The sequence below is a fragment of the Lampetra fluviatilis genome, unplaced genomic scaffold, assembly GCF_964198595.1.
Source record: "Lampetra fluviatilis unplaced genomic scaffold, kcLamFluv1.1 SCAFFOLD_208, whole genome shotgun sequence".
Classification (NCBI taxonomy): Eukaryota; Metazoa; Chordata; class Hyperoartia; order Petromyzontiformes; family Petromyzontidae; genus Lampetra; species Lampetra fluviatilis.
In genome coordinates, this window is record NW_027621505.1 from 57,501 (window position 1) to 82,165 (window position 24,665).

Sequence of the window (24,665 nt, forward strand, 5' to 3'; positions counted from 1 at the left end):
TTTTCGAAATCTAAATAAAGCCATAAAAGCAATGTTAACAGTTCAAGTTCATGTAATAGGTATAGCCCTGTGAGCCATTCGGCTCTTGAATCGGGTGCAACCGCAACAAACAAAAAACAGACACTGTCTTTCCGACAGACCTGTGAGAATTGTATTTTATTGTGTTTTATTTTTATTATTTTATTATTTCCCTTCTACGTGGTGACTTTACCCGAAAGAACCAAGAAGATGAATCCCTGCAGTCACGAAAGCTTTAAATCGAAACATGAACGAACTCACAGACAATGCTTCTTAAATTATCATTGTTTTTACCCTTTTATCTGGCAAAAAACTGACACCTTTAGTACAAGGAGTCATATTTGCATTGACCGCAATACCTGCGGTCGGAATGCAAAAAAAAACACAACTCTGATAATGATGTCCTTGAAATTGATTGGTCCACACTCAATTTCAAGGACATCATTATCAGAGTTGTGTTTTTTTTTTGCATTCCGACCGCAGGTATTGCGGTCAATGCAAATATGACTCCTTGTAATAAAGGTGTCAGTTTTGTTTCCAGATAAAAGGGTAAAAACAATGATCATATTTTGCTACTGGCAAAGGAGGTTCCAATGGTGAATGCTTCTTAAAGTCCCGCAGTGAACAGATCCATCCGTCCTCACTAATAATTGTGCCTCCATTTTGTCGCTTAGAGACCTTTAACCCGGAACTTGTTGGTCATGTGACCAAACTCAGCACCATCATGTCAAGAAGTTACTGTGGTAAAACACCCCCCCATATCTTGCCGTGGGGTACATCAACTGGTGTCAGATGAGTGGGTGATGTTGGTGGTAATCCTGATGATGATGCTGCTGGTGGTTCCCAGAGTTCACGAAGTTCATCCACCAGAACATCGTGACGGCCATGCAGGCCTTGGTGAGAGCCATGGCCACGCTGATGATCAACTATGGGGACTCAGCCAATGAGGTGCAAGCATTCAACCTACCCATAAACCCTCCACTCACTCACCCACTCACTCACTCACATACTAACTCACTCACCCACTAACTCACCCATTCACTCAATCACTCACCCACTCACTCACATACTCACCCACTCACTCACATACTCACCCACTCACTCACATACTCACCCACTCACTCACCCACCCACTCACTCACTCACTCACCCACCCACCCACCCACTCACTCACTCACCCACTCACCCACTCACCCACTCACTCACCCACCCACCCACTCACTCACTCACATACTCACCCACTCACTCACTCACCCACCCACTGACCCACTCACTCACTCACATCCCCCCCCCATCTCCCCCCCCCTCCAGGTGCATGCGCGCCACGTGGCATCTCTGGACGTGGAGGCGGTACGATCGTTGGGGGGGTCAGAGGTGGCGGCCATCGCCTCCCTGTGGGCCGACGTGGGAGTCGTGGAGAGTTTCTCGCGCCGCAGGGAGTTCCAGATCTCTGACTCGGCCAAATAGTGAGATGGTGCCCCTGTGTGTGTCTGTGTCTCACCGTGTCTCTGTGTGTCTCTGTGTGTCTCTCTGTCTCTGTGTGTGTGTCTCTGTGTGTGTGTCTCTCTGTCTCTGTGTGTCTCTCTGTCTCTGTGTGTCTCTCTGTGTGTCTCTGTGTGTGTCTTACCGCAGGGAGTTCCAGATCTCTGACTCGGCCAAATAGTTAGATGGTGCACCTGTGTGTCTCTGTGTGTCTCACCATGTCTTTGTGTCTCACCGTGTCTCTGTGTCTCACCGTGTCTCTGTGTCTCACCGTGTCTCTGTGTCTCACCGTGTCTCTGTGTCTCTGTCTCTGTGTGTCTCTCTGTCTCTGTGTGTCTCACCGTGTCTCTGTGTGTCTCTCTGTCTCTGTGTGTCTCTCTGTCTCTGTGTGTATCACCGTGTCTCTCTGTCTGTGTGTCTCCGCGTGTCTCTCCGTGTCTATCTTTATCTCACCGCGTCTCTCCGCGTGTCTCCGCGTGTCCCCACAGCTATCTGGACGCGCTGTCCTGTGTCTCCCCGTGTCTCCCCATGTCTCTCTTTATCTCACCGTGTCTCTCCGCGTGTCTCTCCGCATGACTCTCCTTGTCTCTCCTCATCTCACCGTGTCTCTCTTTATCTCCGCGTGTCTCTGCGTGTCTCCCCGTGTCTCTCTTTATCTCTCCGTGTCTCTCTTTATCTCTCCGTGTCTCTCTTTATCTCCGCGTGTCTCTCTGCGTGTCTCTTCTTGTTTCTCCTTATCTCACCGTGTCTCTCTTTATCTCCCCGTGTCTCTCCGCGTCTCATTGTGTCTCTCCGCGTGTCTCTCCGCGTGTCTCTCCGCATGACTCTCCTGGTCTCTCCTTATCTCACCGTGTCTCTCTTTATCTCCCCGTGTCTCTCCGCGTCTCATTGTGTCTCTCCACGTGTCTCTCTGCGTGTCTCACCGTGTCTCTCTTTATCTCACCGCGTGTCTCTCCGTGTGTCTCCGCGTGTCCCCACACAGCTACCTGGACGCGCTGCCCCGTGTCTCTCTTTATCTCACCGTGTCTCTCTGCGTGTCTCTTTCTATCTCTCCGTGTCTCTCTGCGTGTCTCCGCGTGTCTCACCGTGTTTCTCCGCGTGTCTCACCGTGTCTCTCCACGTGTCTCTTTATCTCTCCGCGTGTCTCTGCGTGTCCCCACACAGCTACCTGGACGCGCTGTCTCGTGTCTCACCGTGTCTCTGCGTGTCTCTCTGCGTGTCTCCGCGTGTCCCCACAGCTACCTGGACGCGCTGTCTCGTGTCTCTCTTTATCTCACCCCGTATCTCACCGTGTCTCTGCGTGTCTCTGCGTGTCTCACCGTGTCTCACCGTGTCTCAGCGTGTCTCTCCGCGTGTCTCTGCGTGTCCCCACAGCTACCTGGACGCGCTGTCTCGTGTCTCTCTTTATCTCACCCCGTGTCTCACCGTGTGTCTCTTTGCGTGTCTCTCTGCGTGTCTCACCGCGTGTCTCCGCGTGTCCCCACAGCTACCTGGACGCGCTGTCTCGTGTCTCCGCTGAGGACTACGTCCCCACGGAGCAGGACGTCCTGCGAGTCCGAGTCCCGACCACGGGAATCGTCGAGTACTCCGTAAACATCTACAGCTTTCCATGCCGGTCAGGAGATGTCCTCCTCACCACCACTACCAACCATGATCATCGCCACCACCACCACCATCACCACCATCACCACCACCATCACTATTACCACCATCACCACCACCATCATCACTATTACCATTGTAGTGCCTTGAATCACGGACACACTGTTCATTGTCTTTGCTCCGACATGGTCCCTAACACACACGGGGTATACGGTCCCTTTACTCGCTAACCTAAGGAGGTACAGCCTCCGAACTTGACGGGACCTACACACAGGTCTACTTGCTACCCTAGGGAGCAGAGGTCGCAAACGGGTTTTGATTCCTTACCCGTACCCGGCCGCACCAGGGTCGCAAACGGGTACCCGTACCCGTACCCGGCCGTACCCGTACCCTACCCGTACCCGGCCGGGTACGGGTAGGGTACGGGTATCGGGTACCTGATTGCGACCTCTGGGATGAAGCCATGTTGCAGGCGCGAGTGGGTTGATTCTAGGAACTTGAATTGTGAGAAGAGACAAGACGTTGGGAAATGAATGACAAACGGCGACTCACCAGTGACTCACGGCCTACCCGTACCCGTACCCGGCCGCACCAGGGTCGCAAACGGGTACCTGTACCCGGCTGGGTACGGGTAGCCGGGTATCGGGTAGGGTACGGGTATCGGGTACCCGGTTGCGACCTCTGCTAGGGAGGTACAGCCTCCGAACTTGACGGGACTTACACACAAGTCTACCCGCTAACCTTGCGTCCTCCGGCTGGGATCTAGGGGAGGCTAGCTGACCCACCAAGCCAGCGGTGGGTGCCCGGCCACTGGTCACGCTGAGTCTCAACCCTTAGAAGGGCTGGGAGGCTGGGACCCAGGGTCCTTACTGTTAGGTTTTTTTCGGTAAAGTCACGTAGGTAAAAAAGTAAAAAAAAAATTTTTTAATGAAAAGTTAATGCCTATCCAGGACCTATTCTCCCCCGGCCACTAGAACTCTGAGCCTCAACCCTTAGAAAGGCTGGGAGGCTGAGACCCAGGGTCCTTACTGTTAGGTTTTTTCGGTAAAGTCACGTAGGTAAAAAGTAAAATTTTGTTTTTTTAATGAAAAGTTAATGCCTATCCAGGACCTATTCTCCCCTGACCACTGGTAATGCTGAGCCTCAACCCTTAGAAGGGCTGGTAGTAGGCCTCGGCAAGGTAAGGTAATTGTACCCTTTTTACCGTGTAAAAGGGTAAAAGGGTAAAGGTGTCGACATGCCAAGGGGTAAGGGTAAAGGGTAGGGTAAAAGGTAGGCTCGTTGTTTTTACCTTTTACCTTACCTGCTAAAGGGTAAGAGGTAGGGTAGAGTGATTGTATTGTGGTACTGGTGAAAGGTAGGGTAAAAGGTAGGCTCGTTGCTTTTTACCTTTTACCTTACCTGCTAAAGGGTAAGAGGTAGGGTAGAGTGATTGTATTGTGGTACTGGTGAAAGGTAGGGTAAAGGTAGGCTCGTTGTTTTTACACTTTTACCTTACCATGCCAAGGCCTAGCTGGAAGGCTGGGACTGAGGGTCCTGCCTATCCAGGACCTATTCTCCCCTGACCACTGGTCAGGGGAGAATAGTTCCTGGATAGGGAGGCTGGGACCCAGGGTCCTTACTGTTAGGTTAAATGCAGGTATGTGATTAGTACTACTTATGCCCGTACTAATCACATACTTGCATTTCCCATACATATGCTGAATTCCTCTTGATATGCAAATTATTTTGTCAAGGCGCCCTTTCCCCCCCTTCCAACCCAGCTTAAATATATGCTCCAAGCACGTGCGCTGTTTTATTCAGACGCTGTCTTCTGGACAGACCTGTTCTTCACCTGAGGACGGCTGCTTGCGTTGTGGCCGAAACGTCGTGAGAATTATTTTATAATGTTTTATTTTTATTATTTTATTACTTCCCTTCTACGTGACGCCTTTACCGAAAGAACCAAAAAGATGAATCCCTGCAGTCACGAAAGCTTTAAATCGAAACCTTCTCAATCTGTCGTTTTGATCAACTTATCTGACCCCTGGCCGTTTGTCTGGCGGGAATCTGTGATTTCGATCCGCTCTCACATCTCCTTGACCCCGGCCGTTTTTCCCAGAGAGATAATGCTGCATCGCCCCTTTGATACATGTGTAATGTGAGGATATACAGTGATACCTTGGTTCACGAACAACTCGGTTCACGAACAGAAAAGTTCATAACAAAATGCTCCGGTTCACGAACTCCGCTTCGGTTCACGAACAACTCGGTTCATGAACAGAAAAGTTCATGACAATATGCTCCGGTTCACGAACTCCGCTTCGGTTCACGAACAACTCGGTTCATGAACAGAAAAGTTCATAACAAAATGCTCCGGTTCACGAACTCCGCTTCGGTTCACGAACAACTCGGTTCATGAACAGAAAAGTTCATAACAAAATGCTCCGGTTCACGAACTCCGCTTCGGTTCACGAACAACTCGGTTCATGAACAGAAAAGTTCATGACAATATGCTCCGGTTCACGAACTCCGCTTCGGTTCACGAACAACTCGGTTCATGAACAGAAAAGTTCATAACAAAATGCTCCGGTTCACGAACTCCGCTTCGGTTCACGAACAACTCGGTTCACGAACAGAAAAGTTCATAACAAAATGCTCCGGTTCACGAACTCCGCTTCGGTTCACGAACAACTCGGTTCATGAACAGAAAAGTTCATAACAAAATGCTCCGGTTCACGAACTCCGCTTCGGTTCACGAACAACTCGGTTCACGAACAGAAAAGTTCATAACAAAATGCTCCGGTTCACGAACTCCGCTTCGGTTCACGAACAACTCGGTTCATGAACAGAAAAGTTCATGACAATATGCTCCGGTTCACGAACTCCGCTTCGGTTCACGAACAACTCGGTTCATGAACAGAAAAGTTCATGACAAAATGCTCCGGTTCACGAACTCCGCTTCGGTTCACGAACAACTCGGTTCATGAACAGAAAAGTTCATGACAATATGCTCCGGTTCACGAACTCCGCTTCGGTTCACGAACAACTCGGTTCATGAACAGAAAAGTTCATAAAAATATGCTCCGGTTCACGAACTCCACTTCGGTTCACGAACAACTCGGTTCACGAACAGAAAAGTTCATAACAAAATGCTCCGGTTCACGAACTCCGCTTCGGTTCACGAACAACTCGGTTCACGAACAGAAAAGTTCATAACAAAATGCTCCGGTTCACGAACTCCGCTTCGGTTCACGAACAACTCGGTTCATGAACAGAAAAGTTCATAACAAAATGCTCCGGTTCACGAACTCCGCTTCGGTTCACGAACAACTCGGTTCATGAACAGAAAAGTTCATAACAAAATGCTCCGGTTCACGAACTCCGCTTCGGTTCACGAACAACTCGGTTCACGAACAGAAAAGTTCATAACAAAATGCTCCGGTTCACGAACTCCGCTTCGGTTCACGAACAACTCGGTTCACGAACAGAAAAGTTCATAAAAATATGCTCCGGTTCACGAACTCCGCTTCGTTTCACGGACAGGAGCCGCCGCCATTTTAATGCTATTTCCAGGCTGTCACGTGGTCGTGACTTCCTGTAGGAAGATCGTGGAGAGAAGAAGAGACACAGAAAGAAGTACTGTGAGTGCTGTGAAGCAGAGGTGTGGACTCGAGTCATGTGACTTGGACTCGAGTCAGACTCGAGTCATGAATTTGATGACTTGCGACTCGACTTGGACTTGCATAACAATGACTTTGTCCCACCTATGAGATGTGGACTCGAGTCATGTGACTTGGACTCGAGTCAGACTCGAGTCATGAATTTGATGACTTGCGACTCGACTTGGACTTGCATAACAATGACTTTGTCCCACCTATGAGATGTGGACTCGAGTCATGTGACTTGGACTCGAGTCAGACTCGAGTCATGAATTTGATGACTTGCGACTCGACTTGGACTTGCATAACAATGACTTTGTCCCACCTCTGCTGTGAAGACACTTTCAGTGACTTTTTGCTTTTTGGTGTGCTTTTTAGCACATACAGTACTGCACTGTACTGTACAATACTGTACTTACTGTATTGTACAGTTCACCCGTTTGAGTGCTTACTGAAGTCATCTCAAGCAAGGTGAGTGTTCTCTCTTTATACATTACTATACTGTACAGTGCTAATGTGTATTGTAATTTGTTTCATATTTTTGTGCTTCAAAAACCAAAAAAAAAGGTCAGAACGGATTAACCGGATTTACATTGAACCCTGTGGGAAAATGTGCCTCGGTTCACGACCAATTCGGTTTGCGACCAGAGTCAGTTCACGAATTAAGTTCGTGAACCGAGGTATCACTGTATCCGGCTCGCTGACGTATCACAACTCGTCACGATGATTGGCTCTGCCGGTCCTGGCCCATAGCCAATGGGGAGAAGTCTAGGGGGCGTGGCCTTGACGTCATGGAAAGGTGACAGCTGCAAGTAGAGGATTGGTTCTGCTGGCTTTAGCCACAGCCAATGGGGAGACGAGTCAGGGGCGTGGCCCTGACGTCATGGAAAGGTGACATCTATGGGGATTGGTTCTGCTGGCTTTGGCCACAGCCAATGGGGAGACGAGTCAGGGGCGTGGCCCTGACGTCATGGAAAGGTGACATCTATGGGGATTGGTTCTGCTGGCTTTGGCCACAGCCAATGGGGAGACGAGTCAGGGGCGTGGCCCTGACGTCATGGAAAGGTGACATCTATGGGGATTGGTTCTGCTGGCTTTGGCCACAGCCAATGGGGAGACGAGTCAGGGGCGTGGCCCTGACGTCATGGAAAGGTGACATCTATGGGGATTGGTTCTGCTGGCTTTGGCCACAGCCAATGGGGAGACGAGTCAGGGGCGTGGTCCCGGGAGCCTACGGTGGAGTCTGGAAGATTCCACGGAGGCTAACCAGGATTGGTGGAAAGGCACCACGTGACCCGGTTATTAAATAGGGGTGGAGACGAACGACACGTGGTCAGATCTGGAACGAACGGAGGGTGAGAGGCCACGCTGGAGCGGGGTCCAGGCTGCCCACGTGGTCCAGGCTGCCCACGTGGTCCAGGCTGCCCACGTGGTCCAGGCTGCCCACGTGGTCCGGGCTGCCCACGTGGTCCGGGCTGCCCACGTGGTCCGGGCTGCCCACGTGGTCCAGGCTGCCCACGTGGTCCGGGCTGCCCACGTGGTCCGGGCTGCCCACGTGGTCCAGGCTGCCCACGTGGTCCGGGCTGCCCACGTGGTCCAGGCTGCCCACGTGGTCCAGGCTGCCCACGTGGTCCAGGCTGCACCACGTGGTCCAGGCTGCCCACGTGGTCCGGGCTGCCCACGTGGTCCGGGCTGCCCACGTGGTCCGGGCTGCCCACGTGGTCCAGGCTGCCCACGTGGTCCAGCCTGCCCACGTGGTCCAGCCTGCCCACGTGGTTCAGGCTGCCCACGTGGTCCAGGCTGCCCACGTGGTCCAGGCTGCCCACGTGGTCCGGGCTGCCCACGTGGTCCGGGCTGCCCACGTGGTCCGGGCTGCCCACGTGGTCCGGGCTGCCCACGTGGTCCAGGCTGCACCACGTGGTCCAGCCTGCCCACGTGGTCCAGGCTGCACCACGTGGTCCGGGCTGCCCCACGTGGTCCAGGATTCCAGAAGTAGATTCCACGACCATTGTTACACAGGTACGGCCTGTGCTGTTGAATGAAAAATACAATGGGCAGCAAGTCACGTGGGGTTACACAGTAACGTTGCTCAGCAGGAGACGAAGCGCTGCCATCATAAGCAACGACCCTTTCAACGCCATCAATCTTTTGGGACATCACGCTGCAATCGCCGTGTTGCTGCAAGCGTCGGTGTCCGATATAAATGGTTCAGAATAATCGGGATGATGATGATGATACTGATGATGATGATGATAATGTTACTCCTACTGATGATGATAATACTACTACTGATGATTATACTACTACTGATGATGATGATACTACTACTGATGATGATACTACTGATGATGATGATGGTACTACAACTGATGATGATACTACTGCTGCTGATGATGGTACTACAACTGATGATGATACTACTACTGATGATGATGGTACTGATGATGATGATGATACTACTACTGATAATAATGATGGTACTACAACTGATGATGATGATACTACTACTGATGATGATACTACTACTGATGATGATGATGGTACTGATGATGATGATGATACTACTACTTATGATGATGATGATACTACTACTTATGATGATGATGATGATACTACTACTGATGATGATACTACTACTGATGATGGTACTGATGATGATGATGATACTACTACTGATGATGATACTGCTGCTGATGATGATACTACTACTGATGATGGTACTGATGATGATGATGATGATACTACTACTGATGATGATACTGCTGCTGATGATGATACTACTACTGATGATGGTACTGATGATGATGATGATACTACTACTGATGATGATACTGCTGCTGCTGCTACTGGCCAGGATGGTGGACGTGGGTGGACAGAGGAGCGAGCGCAGGAAGTGGATCCACTGCTTCGAGGATGTCCATTGCATCCTTTTCTTCGCTGCCCTCAGCGAGTACGACCAGGTGCTGGCGGAGAGCGACTACGTGGTGGGTCCACCCCCTCGACAGAGATCCTCTATAGACAGTCCACCCCATAGTCCACCCTCCCCCCAGTGGAGTCACTCACTCCCCGCTCCCCGTATCTCCCCCCCCACCCCCCTCCACCTCGTGGTAGAACCGATTGGAGGGGAGCAAGTCGCTGTTTCGGCTGATCGTCTCGTATCCGTGGTTCGACAAGTCCACCCCATAGTCCACCCTCCCCCCAGTGGAGTCACTCACTCCCCGCTCCCCGTGTCTACCCCCTCCACCTCGTGGTAGAACCGGTTGGAGGAGAGCAAGTCGCTGTTCCGGCTGATCGTCTCGTACCCGTGGTTCGACATGGCGTCGGTGATTCTCTTCCTCAACAAGAACGACCTCCTGGAGGAGAAAATTTCCAAGTCGCACCTCGCCGACTACTTCCCACAGTTCAAAGGTGAGCAGCGGGAGGCGGCCGTCGCGAACCCTCCTGCCTACCCACCCACCCACCTACCTTGCCACCCACCCACCTAGACACCCACCCACCGACACAACCACATAACCACCCACCTAGACACCAACCCACCTAGACACCCACCTAGACACCCACCTAGACACCCACCCACCAAGCCACCAACCCACCCGGCCGTCAGGAACGTGCCTGCCCACTCGCCTACCCACCCATCCCCCTTGACACCCACCAAGACACTCACCTGGACAACAACAACAACCGCCAATCGCCACTAAGTGGCGGTGATGTCACCAAGGCGCTTGTGCCAGGCCATGCGCACCTTGAGGCCACGTGAAGTGCTGAACGCCCGCTGGCAGGAGGTCACAGGGAAGACCCAGGAGGTGCAATGCGTCGACTGACTGAGACGATTGGCTGATGCACCACTTGTGCCCCCTACTGTACCAACTTGCTGTGCTTTAGCCACCCGGCGCTCCACTCGTTGTTGTGAGCGTCGCTCCTCCGCCCTCCATTGTTGTTGGAGGGCGACTGCCTCCAACTGCCCAGTAGCGTCCTTCACGAGCCTCCTCCACTGAGGCCGATCTTGACACTGCTGGTACCAGTCATCGGCAAGTCCACTCAGCTCCACGTCCTCCTGTACCACATCACTCCATCTCTTCTCTAGCCCATGCCGTGCCCGTTTAGCCCCCTCGATCCAGCCGAACAAAAGCTGTTTAGGCATGCGGTGGCTGGGCATGTGGGCTACATGACCCAGCCAACGTAGCCTTGCCTGCCGGAGGAGCTCACCGATGGGAATTTGTCCAAATGTTTCAAGTATTTGTGAGCTCCTCACACAATCCAGCCTGGTTAAATCCAGAATGGATCGTAGGCAGGCCAGCCTAAATGTTTCCAACCAGCGAAGATGTTCCATTAGGGGGGGTCCACGTTTCGCAAGCGCAGAGAAGGGAGGGAATGACCGTGGCCGATAAGACCCGAAGATTTGTGTGGAGCGACAGACCAGGTAGCTTTAAAATAGCATTACACAGCCGATGAAAAAATAATGTCGCTCGACTGATTCGGAGTGAGACCTCTGCTGCCAAACCGGAGCCGGTCATGAGCACACTGCCCAGGTATGGGAAACTCTCCACTCTCTCCACAACTGCCCCATCACCGATTGGGAGTTGTGGGGGTGGAGTGTCCGATGGTACAAAATACCCAGGCAGGTGCTTAGGGCTCCTAGTAAGGCCCCACCTTTTAGTGGCACGCTCCAGGTTCAGCAGCAGTGCTTCACCAAATCATCAGCATACATAGCATGCTTGACCAAAAGGGAGCTATCCCTTGACCATACCTGGGCATCGATCAGCCTCCCATTGTATCTGTACCAGATTAAAATTCCTCCGGTACAGCCATCGAAGGCTTCACGAACTACGTGGTTGAAAAATATGTTAAATAATGTGGGAGCCAGAGGACATCCCTGTCGCACCCCAAGGTGAACAGGGAATGGCTCCGACTCCCGGCCACGTAGTTTTACCCAGGCCCGCTCACCATCATGAAGGTCCTTAATGATCGTGAGCAGAGGGTCAGGGACTCCGAAAGCACGAAGAACAACCCAGAGCCCAGGCCTACTGATAAGATCATAGGCCTTGACCAGGTCAATAAAGCAGAGATGTCGGTCTTGTTGGAATTCCCTACACCTCTGCTGTAGCAGACGGACAGAAAGTATGGCATCTGTGCAGGACCGCCCTTTCCTGAAACCGCATTGGGGCTCCGAAAGCCTCTCCTCAGCGTGCCTAGCAAGGCGATGTTGAATAATCCTTGCCAAGACCTTTCCCGACCTCACACTGAGGAGTGAGATGCCCCTGTAGTTGTTACAGTCTGTGCGGTCCCCCTTCTTAAAGAGGGGGACCACCAGGGCATCCATCCAATCCTGCGGAACCCGTCCGGTGGTCCAGACTGTTGTTATGATGTCATATAGGGCAGTCTGTGCACAAACGCCACCCTCCCTCAGCATCTCGCTTGGGAGATCATCTCTGCCCAGTGCCTTTCCTGGTCTCAGACTCCGGATCGCCCTCAGTACTTCCTCAACAGATGGCACCTCAGCCAGCCACTCACAGGGGGTGACTTTCAATATTGAAGGCACCGCAGCCTCAGCAGGGTCATCCCCACTTTGCCCCATGATCTTTTCAGGGCTGAAAGATTTCCCCTCCCCCAGGACCTCAGATTCTCAGCGAATCTGCAAACTTGGATCACCGTTCTTTCCCCTAATGATGGTGATAGGCGTGATGCTGCAGGTTACTTTTTTGATGGAGTTAAAAAGTGATTTGTGATCGCGGGCCAATGAGGCAGACTCCATCTCCTCAGCAACCCGCGACCACCACCCATACTTACAGCACCACACGGCTCTCCGAACCTCTGAGTGAAGGCTGCGGTAAGCCTCCTCATTGTCACATGGACATCATAAACGCACCTACCTACCAACCCATCCACCACCTACCAACCCACACAACCATCGTGAACCCGCCTACCCACTGCCATACCCACCCATTACCCACCCACCCACCTACCCACCTACCCACCAAACCACCAAATCACCCACGAACACACACTGCCATCGTGAACCTACCCACCCACCCACCTACCCATCCACCCACCTACCCACCCACCCACCTACCACCTACCCATCCAGCCAACCATACACTAACCCACCAACCCACACGGCCATCGTGAACCCACCCACCCACTCGCCACCCACCTAGCCACCCACCCACCTACCCACCCACCTACCCACCCACCCACCTACCACCTACCCATCCAGCCAACCATCCACTAACCCACCAACCCACACGGCCATCGTGAACCCACCCACCCACTCGCCACCCACCTAGCCACCCACCCACCTACCCACCCACCTACCCACCCACCCACCTACCACCTACCCATCCAGCCAACCATCCACTAACCCACCAACCCACACGGCCATCGTGAACCCCTTGAGAGACCAGAGGCTTCTGCTGACGATGCTGATGAATGCAACCTTCATCATCACCACCACTTCCAACTCCTCCAACAACTCCACCAACACCTACATCACCTCCACCACCACTTGTGCCTCAAGCACCACCACCACCACCATCTGCATCTCAACCACCACCTCCAGTACCACCTCATTCACCACCATCTTCTCCATCACCTCCACCACCCCCTCCACCACCACCACCACCACCACCTCAGCCACCACTACCTGCACCACCACCTCCACCACCACCACCACCACATCGACTACCAACTACCATCTCCACCACCACCTCTATCACCTTCACCACCACAACCACCTCCACCACCTTCTCCTCTTCCTCCACCTCCTCTTCCACCACCTCCACCATCTACTCCACCACCTTAAACTCTTTCATCACCTCCACCACTACCTCCACCATCTACTCCACCACCTTAAACTCCTCCACCACCTCCACCATCTACTCCACCATCTACTCCTCCACCATCTACTCCACCACCGCCTCCTCTTCCACCACCTCCACCACCACCTCCACCATCTACTCCACCACCTCCAACTCCTCCACCACCACTACCACCACCACCTCCACCATCTACTCCACCACCTCCAACTCCACCTCCACCACCACCACCGCCTCCTCTTCCACGACCTCCACCATCACCTCCACCATCTACTCCACCACCTCCAACTCCACCTCCACCACCACCACCACCTCCTCTTGCACCACCTCCACCATCTACTCCACCACCTTCTCCTCTTCCACGACCTCCACCATCACCTCCACCATCTACTCCACCACCTCCAACTCCACCTCCACCACCACCACCTCCTCTTGCACCACCTCCACCATCTACTCCACCACCTTCTCCTCTTCCACGACCTCCACCATCACCTCCACCATCTACTCCACCACCTCCAACTCCACCTCCACCACCACCACCACCTCCTCTTGCACCACCTCCACCATCTACTCCACCACCACCTCCTCTTCCACCACCTCCACCATCTACTCCACCATCTACTCCACCACCTCCAACTCCACCTCCACCACCACCACCACCTCCTCTTCCACCACCTCCACCATCTACTCCACCACCTTAAACTCTTTCATCACCTCCACCACCACCTCCACCATCACCTCCACCATCTACTCCACCACCTCCAACTCCACCTCCACCACCACCACCACCTCCACCATCTACTCCACCACCCCCTCCCCCTGCCAGGTCCCAAAAATGACCCCGAAGCCGCCAGACAGTTCATCCGGAAGATGTTCCTGGATCTCAACCGGGAGCCCGGGGAGGATGAGGAGGAGGTCGGAGGAGGAGGAGGTGGAGGAGGTGGAGGAGGTGGAGGAGGTGGAGGAGGAGGATGTGGAGGAGGTGGCAGACACATCTACTCCCACTTCACCTGCGGGACGGACACCCAGAACATCCGTTGCATCTTCACGAGCATCAGAGAGGTCATCATGCGGTGCAACATGAGATGCACCTGCCCATGGTAGGCTCGACTAGGCCCGACGTTAAACCTCACCGTGAACCCCACCCACCCACACGGCCGCCGCGAACCCCACCCACCCACACAGCCATCGTGAACCCCACCCACCCACAAGGCCACCGTGAACCCCACCCACCCACAAGGCCACCGTGAACCCCACCCACCCACACAGCCATCGTGAACCCCACCCACCCACAAGGCCACCGTGAACCCCACCCACCCACACAGCCATCGTGAACCCCACCCATCCACACGGCCATCGTGAACCCCACCCACCCACACAGCCATCGTGAACCCCACCCACCCACAAGGCCACCGTGAACCCCACCCACCCACACAGCCATCGCGAACCCCACCCACCCACAAGGCCACCGTGAACCCCACCCACCCACAAGGCCACCGTGAACCCCACCCACCCACACAGCCATCGTGAACCCCACCCACCCACAAGGCCACCGTGAACCCCACCCACCCACACAGCCATCGCGAACCCCACCCACCCACACGGCCATCGTGAACCCCACCCACCCACACGGCCATCGCGAACCCCACCCACCCACACGGCCATCGCGAACCCCACCCACCCACACGGCCGTCGCGAACCCCACCCACCCACACGGTCACCGTGAACCCCACCCACCCACACAGCCATCGTGAACCCCACCCACCCACACGGCCATCGCGAACCCCACCCACCCACACGGCCGTCGCGAACCCCACCCACCCACACGGTCACCGTGAACCCCACCCACCCACCCACACGGCCGCCGTGAACCCCACCCACCCACACGGCCACCGTGAACCCCACCCACCCACACGGCCGCCGCGAACCCCACCCACCCACACAGCCATCGTGAACCCCACCCACCCACAAGGCCACCGTGAACCCCACCCACCCACACAGCCATCGTGAACCCCACCCACCCACAAGGCCACCGTGAACCCCACCCACCCACACGGCCACCGTGAACCCCACCCACCCACACGGCCGTCGCGAACCCCACCCACCCACACGGCCACCGTGAACCCCACCCACCCACACGGCCACAGTGAACCCCACCCACCCACAAGGCCACCGTGAACCCCACCCACCCACACGGCCACCGTGAACCCCACCCACCCACACGGCCACCGTGAACCCCACCCACCCACACGGCCACAGTGAACCCCACCCACCCACAAGGCCACCGTGAACCCCACCCACCCACACGGCCACAGTGAACCCCACCCACCCACACGGCCACCGTGAACCCCACCCACCCACACGGTCACCGTGAACCCCACCCACCCACACAGCCATCGTGAACCCCACCCACCCACACGGTCACCGTGAACCCCACCCACCCACACGGCCATCGTGAACCCCACCCATCCACACGGCCATCGCGAACCCCACCCACCCACACGGCCATCGCGAACCCCACCCACCCACACGGCCGTCGCGAACCCCACCCACCCACACGGTCACCGTGCACCCCACCCACCCACACAGCCATCGTGAACCCCACCCACCCACACGGCCATCGCGAACCCCACCCACCCACACGGCCGTCGCGAACCCCACCCACCCACACGGTCACCGTGAACCCCACCCACCCACACGGCCATCGTGAATCCCACCCACCCACACGGCCATCGTGAATCCCACCCACCCACACGGCCATCGTGAATCCCACCCACCCACACGGCCATCGTGAACCCCACCCACCCACACGGCCATCGTGAACCCCACCCACCCACACGGCCATCGTGAACCCCACCCACCCACACGGCCATCGTGAATCCCACCCACCCACACGGCCACCGTGAACCCCACCCACCCACACGGCCATCGTGAATCCCACCCACCCACACGGCCATCGTGAACCCCACCCACCCACACGGCCATCGTGAACCCCACCCACCCACACGGCCACCGTGAACCCCACCCACCAATCCACCCACACGGCCATCGTGAACCCCACCCACCCACACGGCCATTGTGAACCCCACCCACCCACACGGCCACCGCGAACCCCACCCACACACACGGCCACCGCGAACCCCACCCACCCACACGGCGATCGTGAACCCCACCCACCCACACGGCCACCGTGAACCCCACCCACCCACACGGCCACCGTGAACCCCACCCACCCACACGGCCACCGTGAACCCCACCCACCCACACGGCCGCCGCGAACCCCACCCACCCACACGGCCACCGTGAACCCCACCCACCCACACGGCCACCGTGAACCCCACCCACCCACACGGCCATCGTGAACCCCACCCACCCACACGGCCACCGTGAACCCCACCCACCCACACGGCCATCGTGAACCCCACCCACCCACACGGCCGCCGCGAACCCCACCCACCCACACGGCCATCGTGAACCCCACCAACCCACACGGCCATCGTGAACCCCACCCACCCACACGGCCACCGCGAACCCCACCCACCCACACGGCCATCGCGAACCCCACCCACCCACACGGCCATCGTGAACCCCACCCACCCACACGGCCACCGTGAACCCCACCCACACGGTCACCGCGAACCCCACCCACCCACACGGCCATCGTGAACCCCACCCACCCACACGGCCACCGCGAACCCCACCCACCCACACGGCCACCGCGAACCCCACCCACCCACACGGCCACCGTGAACCCCACCCACCAATCCACCCACCCGGCCATCGTGAACCCCACCCACACGGCCATCGTGAACCCCACCCACCAATCCACCCACCCGGCCATTGTGAACCCCACCCACCCACACGGCCATCGTGAACCCCACCCACCCACACGGTCATCGTGAACCCCACCCACCCACACGGCCATCGTGAACCCCACCCACCAATCCACCCACACGGCCATCGTGAACCCCACCCACCCACACGGCCACCGTGAACCCCACCCACACGGCCACCGTGAACCCCACCCACCCACACGGCCATCGTGAACCCCACCCACCCACACGGCCATCGTGAACCCCACCCACCCACACGGCCATCGTGAACCCCACCCACCCACACGGCCATCGTGAACCCCACCCACCCACACGGCCACCGTGAACCCCACCCACCCACACGGCCACCGTGAACCCCACCCACCCACACGGCCACCGCGAACCCCACCCACCCACACGGCCACCGTGAACCCGACCCACCCACACGGCCACCGTGAACCCGACCCACCCACACGGCCACCGTGAACCCCACCCACCCACACGGTCACAGTGAACCCCACCCACCCACACGGCCACCGCGAACCCCACCCACCCACACGGCCATCGTGAACCCCACCCACCCACACGGCCGCCGCGAACCCCACCCACCCACACGGCCACCGTGAACCCCACCCACCCACACGGCCACCGTGAACCCCACCCACCCACACGGTCATCGTGAACCCCACCCACCCACACGGCCACCGTGAACCCCACCCACCCACACGGCCACCGCGAACCCCACCCACCCACACGGCCACCGTGAACCCGACCCACCCACACGGCCACCGTGAACCCCACCCACCCACACGGTCACAGTGAACCCCACCCACCCACACGGCCACCGCGAACCCCACCCACCCACACGGCCATCGTGAACCCCACCCACCCACACGGCCACCGTGAACCCCACCCACCCACACGGCCACCGTGAACCCCACCCACCCACACGGTCATCGTGAACCCCACCCACCCACACGGGCATCGTGAACCCCACCCACCCACACGGCCGCCGCGAACCCCACCCACCCACACGGCCACCGTGAACCCCACCCACCCACACGGCCATCGTGAACCCCACCCACCCACACGGCCATCGTGAACCCCACCCACCCACACGGCCATCGCGAACCCCACCCACCCACACGGCCATCGTGAACCCCACCCACCCACACGGCCACCGTGAACCCCACCCACACGGTCACCGCGAACCCCACCCACCCACACGGCCATCGTGAACCCCACCCACCCACACGGCCACCGCGAACCCCACCCACCCACACGGCCACCGTGAACCCCACCCACCCACACGGCCACCGTGAACCCCACCCACCAATCCACCCACCCGGCCATCGTGAACCCCACCCACACGGCCATCGTGAACCCCACCCACCAATCCACCCACCCGGCCATTGTGAACCCCACCCACCCACACGGCCATCGTGAACCCCACCCACCCACACGGTCATCGTGAACCCCACCCACCCACACGGCCATCGTGAACCCCACCCACCAATCCACCCACACGGCCATCGTGAACCCCACCCACCCACACGGCCATCGTGAACCCCACCCACCCACACGGTCATCGTGAACCCCACCAACCCACACGGCCATCGTGAACCCCACCCACCCACACGGCCATCGTGAACCCCACCCACCCACACGGCCACCGTGAACCCCACCCACCCACACGGCCACCGTGAACCCCACCCACCCACACGGCCACCGTGAACCCCACCCACCAATCCACCCACCCGGCCATCGTGAACCCCACCCACACGGCCATCGTGAACCCCACCCACCAATCCACCCACCCGGCCATTGTGAACCCCACCCACCCACACGGCCATCATGAACCCCACCCACCCACACGGTCATCGTGAACCCCACCCACCCACACGGCCATCGTGAACCCCACCCACCAATCCACCCACACGGCCATCGTGAACCCCACCCACCCACACGGCCACCGCGAACCCCACCCACCCACACGGTCATCGTGAACCCCACCCACCCACACGGCCACCGTGAACCCCACCCACACGGCCACCGTGAACCCCACCCACCCACACGGCCACCGTGAACCCCACCCACACGGCCATCGTGAACCCCACCCATCCACACGGTCATCGTGAACCCCACCCACCCACACGGCCATCGTGAACCCCACCCACCCACACGGCCATCGTGAACCCCACCCACCCACACGGCCATCGTGAACCCCACCCACCCACACGGCCATCGTGAACCCCACCCACCCACACGGCCATCGTGAACCCCACCCACCCACACGGCCATCGTGAACCCCACCCACCCACACGGCCACCGCGAACCCCACCCACCCACACGGCCATCGTGAACCCCACCCACCCACACGGCCACCGTGAACCCCACCCACCCACACAGCCATCGCGAACCCCACCCACCCGGCCATCGTGAACCCCACCCACCCACACGGCCATCGTGAACCCCACCCACCCACACGGTCATCGTGAACCCCACCCACCCACACGGCCATCGTGAACCCCACCCACCCACACGGCCATCGTGAGCCCCACCCATCCACACGGCCATCGTGAACCCCACCCATCCACACGGCCATCGTGAACCCCACCCACCCACACGGCCATCGTGAACCCCACCCACCCACACGGCCATCGTGAACCCCACCCACCCACACGGCCACCGTGAGCCCCACCCACCCACACGGCCATCGTGAATTCCACCCACCCACACGGCCATCGTGAACCCCACCCACCCACACGGCCGTCGTGAACCCCACCCACCCACACGGTCACCGTGAACCCCACCACCCACACGGCCATCGTGAACCCCACCCACCCACACGGCCACCGTGAACTACACCCCACCACCCACACGGCCATTGTGAACCCCACACACCCACACGGCCATCGTGAACTACACCCCACCACCCACACGGCCATCGTGAATCCACCCACCCACACAGCCATCGTAAACCCCACCCACCAATCCACCCACACACCGACACGGCCATCGCGAACCCCACCCACCCGGCCATCGTGAACCCTACCCACCAATCCACCCACACGGCCACCATGAACCCCACGTCGAGATGGAGGAGGTGGAGGAGGTGGACGATAAGGAGGTGGAGAAGGAGGTGGAGGACAAAGATACATCTGCTCCCACTTCATCTGTGGAACGAACACCCAGAGCATGCATTGCTTCTACATCATTAGACCTCCTTTGCCAGTACCAAAATATAATAGTCGGGTTTTTTCCCTTTTTTCTGGCAACAAAACTGAAACCTTTTACAAGTTCAAGTTTTCAAGTTCATTTATTAGGTATAGAGCCCTGTGAGCCATTCGGCTCTTGAATCGGGTGCAACCGCAACAAACAGAAAACAAAAACATGAACAAGAAAACATCTTGTAGTGAATATGTGACTGAGTGCAAACAGAAAATCCAAGAAGAGATAGCAAAATATTGCAGAAAAAATCACCGTTACACACCAACGCTGTGTGCAAAAATCCGAGTGGGATGCAAGTCAAACAACAACAACAACAACCACAAGACAACTTAGATTAAGGCCATCAGTCTAACTCTGTACTACAACAACACAAACGTGGCCAAACCAAAACACTTTTCGAAAATAACCAAAATAAAGCCATAAAAGTCAAACAACAACAACAACAACCACAAGACAACTTAGATTAAGGCCATCAGTCTAACTCTGTACTACAACAACACAAACGTGGCCAAACCAAAAAACTTTTCGAAAATCACCAAAATAAAGCCATGAAAGCAATGAAACAGTGCAGGTCATAGGAACTGTGACCGAATTTTCACAAAAAACGACATGAACAACATGTACTACCAAAACCCTGCAGCCCATAGCTGGCTGCATGAGTCAATCCACAACAGCAGGAGCATCAGTCGGAGTATCAAGATGTTTCAATGCACCTTTAAGATCAGCACATTAAATCAAAACACAGATCATATTCTTAGGTTTTTTCGGTAAAGTCACCAGGTAGGTAAAACATAAAAATTAATAAAAGTAAAATAAAATAAAAATCACGACGTTTCGGAGGCAACACAAGCTTCCGTCTTCAGGTGGAACCGTCACAGCCACGACAGCTGTATCGAGTAAATGAGAGATTGCAAGAGCTACTACGCGACTTTACCGAAAAAACCTAAGAATATGAATCCTTGCAGTCACGAAAGCTTTAAATCTAGAACACAGATCATACTTTTCAGCAATCATCCGGAGCGAAACATTTTTATTTTAGGCCACTAAATTGCAGTGGCAGGAATCACGTGTGCCATTAACCACAATACTTGCGGTCAAAATGCAAACAACAAAAAACACACTATGATCATACATGCATTGTCCTTGAAACTGAAACGGATTTGTCCACACCAGTGTGTTTTTTTGTTTACAATTTGACCGCAAGTATCGTGGTTAATGCAGTTTTGTTGCCAGAAAAAAGGGAAAAACCCCGATTATATGTTGGTACTAGCAAAGGAGGTCTATTGATGTAGATCAGGGGTCTCAAACTCAAATTACCTGGTGCCCGCTGGAGGCAGTATTTGGGTGAGGCTGGGCCGCATCAGGTATTCCACAAAAAAAACTTTGCTAAAAAAATCCAAACTTCTCAAATGTCATTACTAACAGTTATTTAACTTCAATGGGTTCTTCTGAACATGAATAGAATATTGAAGAACATGGACGGTTCTTATGAACATGGCTTCTCTTGCCTACTTCTTGCTGCCGGAGACCTGGCAGCGCTTCCTCTCACATAGCTGAGCCACATTTGGCTTGAGGGAGGAAGCAGTTGAGACCCTCAGTATGGCTTGAAGATGATCATCAGTAAGTCTGGACCTGTACTTGGACTTCTTGAAGTTCAAGGCGGAGAAGAGCTTTTCACACAAATATGTGGTACGCTTGAACATTCGGGAAAGCTCAGGGAAGCTGGGGTTCAATTATCGCAAAAATTGCCCAAGCTCGTCTTCTTTTCCACTCACCTCCCTGAACTTGGCTTTGAGGTCAGAGTTGCACTGCAGGTCAATGACCTCCATTTGAAGCACAGGAGGGGCATCTTGCACATCAAAGGAGAAGGGATCTGCACAAATTTGAAAAGTGGCTCTGTGCGTCTTGAAGTCTGCAAATCTGTGATCAAATTCCTCCTGTAGCCTCAAAATGGCATCAACATACTTCTCACCACTGAATGGTGTTGCCTGCATTCAGGAGTGCCTTGCATGCTGGGAAATGGCAAAGGTTTGTCGGAGAAAGCTGGGCTTTCCATAACACAAGTTTTGTGGAGAATGCTCTCACGTTCTCATAGGCAGCACTGACGAGCTGCCCCTGGCCTTGTAACTTCTTGTTCAGTACATTCAGCTCATGCGTGATGTCAACAAGAAAAGCGAAGTCCATGAACCATTTGGGATCACTTAGCACAGGAACAGCCACCCCATCCTTCTCCATGAAGGCTTTCACTTCTGCTCTCAACTCAAAAAATATCTTCAAGACGTTTCCCCTGCAGAGCCAACGTACCTCGGTGAAGTAGAGCACATTCTCATATTCTAACTCCATTTTCTCTAAAAAAAAGTACGGAACATCTGGTGCTTTAAGCCCCTGGATCTGATTTGGTTCATGCATTTCACAACAACAGACATCACATTGTCAAACTTCAGGCATTTGCTGCAAAGGGCCTGCTGATGGATGATGCAGTGCAGAGCAATGGCCTCCTCCACACCTTCCTCTTCTAGTTTTCTTTGAACAAGTGCCACCAGTCCATGTTTCCTCTCTGTCATTGATGGCGATCCGTCGGTTGTTATTCCAACAAACTTCTTCCATGGCAAACCGGCATTCACAATGGCATCACACAGCTGGCAAAATATCTCCTGAGCGGTGGTGTGGCCATGCATTGGAATAACTGTGAGCAACTCCTCCATCACTTCAAATTTGTCATCAACACCTACGGACACATATTGTGAGCTGGGCAGTGTCAGTGATGTCTGAACTCTCGTCAAGAGCGACTGAGTATGCATTGAAAAATGTGGCTTTCTCACGCAGTTGATCATAAATGTCACTTGACAGGTGAGAAATGCGCTCTGCCACGGTGTTAGCAGAAAGGCTGATGTTGCTAAACTGACCTTTCTTTTCCAGACAGACTATACTTGCAGCCTGTAAGATGCACTTCTGTGAATGGCTTTCCTGCCTTAGCAATCATCTCACTAACCACGTAGTTTACTTCGACTGCTGCATTATTCTCTTTGGTTGCTTTCTTGAAGACATTTTGTTGCCTCGGTAGACATGTTTTAAGATTGGCAACCCGGTTGGCTTTCTCATCTCCCTGGTATTTTGCATACTCCTCAGCATGTCTAGTTGAGTAATGACGTTTGAGGTTGTATTCCTTGTGCACCGCAACTTTTTCTGTACAAATAAGACACGTCGGGGTGCTCATGTGCTCAACAAAGAAATATTGCATCTGCCACTTTTCCTGAAATTGTCTCTGCTCATCACCAACCTTTCTCTTCACTGCAGGCTTTGAAAAAGACAAGATTGGGGCTGTGTGACAAGCTCTATATTCATTCCACTTGCTGCCGCTCACGCAATAAAGTTTCAGTCACGTGTTTAGCCAACCAGCGACGCACGGAGACGTCATTTCCGCAAATGCACGTCATTTCCGCTTTTTTCCGGTAACAACAGGTGCGTAGATTATGGGGGGGGGGGGGGTGTAATGCGTTCCCATCAGATTTCGTCCCCACACCCCAGTCACAGGCAGACACAGCTGTAGCGGCTGCTACTATACACGTTTCTCTGCTCAAAGCACGGGGATCTGAGCCGGGATGAGCTGTGGATCTGCGCTTTGACGCGCTCTGGTGCGCGCACAGTGGAGAGCCGACAGAGGGAGAGGAGAGGACTATTTGTGGGAGCGTCATTGTGTGACCACGGGGTTCAAATGCTGCTGGCCACTGTCGGGGCTTTCGCTGCCTTCAGTCACATCATCATATTTTTTCTATACTTTTTTGTGCTTACTTTGTGCCGGCGTGTTGGCTTGCCTGCGTTCCGGGACTTACTTGAGCAGATCCGGTACCTCTCGTATCGAGAAAAAAATGAATGTTAAGAAAGTTTTAAAAGAAATGATTAAAATAAAATATACCAATATAATGTAATCACTAGAAAATTACGGAGCCCCTGTTGACATCGGTGGATGAATTACTAATTTGTGGCCACGCAATAACAAGATAATCTAACAAGTTATATATAAAGCTTTCTTAACAGCATCACAATTTCATAAAATAATAACAAAT

At 55.1% G+C, this 24,665-nt stretch overlaps 1 protein-coding gene across 1 annotated transcript in view; it reads left to right on the forward strand.

Annotated features, from left to right (window-relative positions):
• The window catches only part of LOC144955342 (guanine nucleotide-binding protein G(q) subunit alpha-like), a 37,483-nt gene extending 13,183 nt beyond the window's left edge, over positions 1–24,300 (forward strand). The window contains exons 3-9 of the mRNA XM_078885592.1: positions 866–966; positions 1,330–1,484; positions 2,987–3,115; positions 9,598–9,727; positions 9,998–10,151; positions 14,382–14,628; positions 24,246–24,300. Coding sequence (XP_078741718.1) covers positions 866–966; positions 1,330–1,484; positions 2,987–3,115; positions 9,598–9,727; positions 9,998–10,151; positions 14,382–14,628; positions 24,246–24,300 — 971 coding nt within the window. The remainder of the gene's footprint in view (positions 1–865; positions 967–1,329; positions 1,485–2,986; positions 3,116–9,597; positions 9,728–9,997; positions 10,152–14,381; positions 14,629–24,245) is intronic.
• The last annotated feature ends 365 nt before the right edge of the window (positions 24,301–24,665 follow it).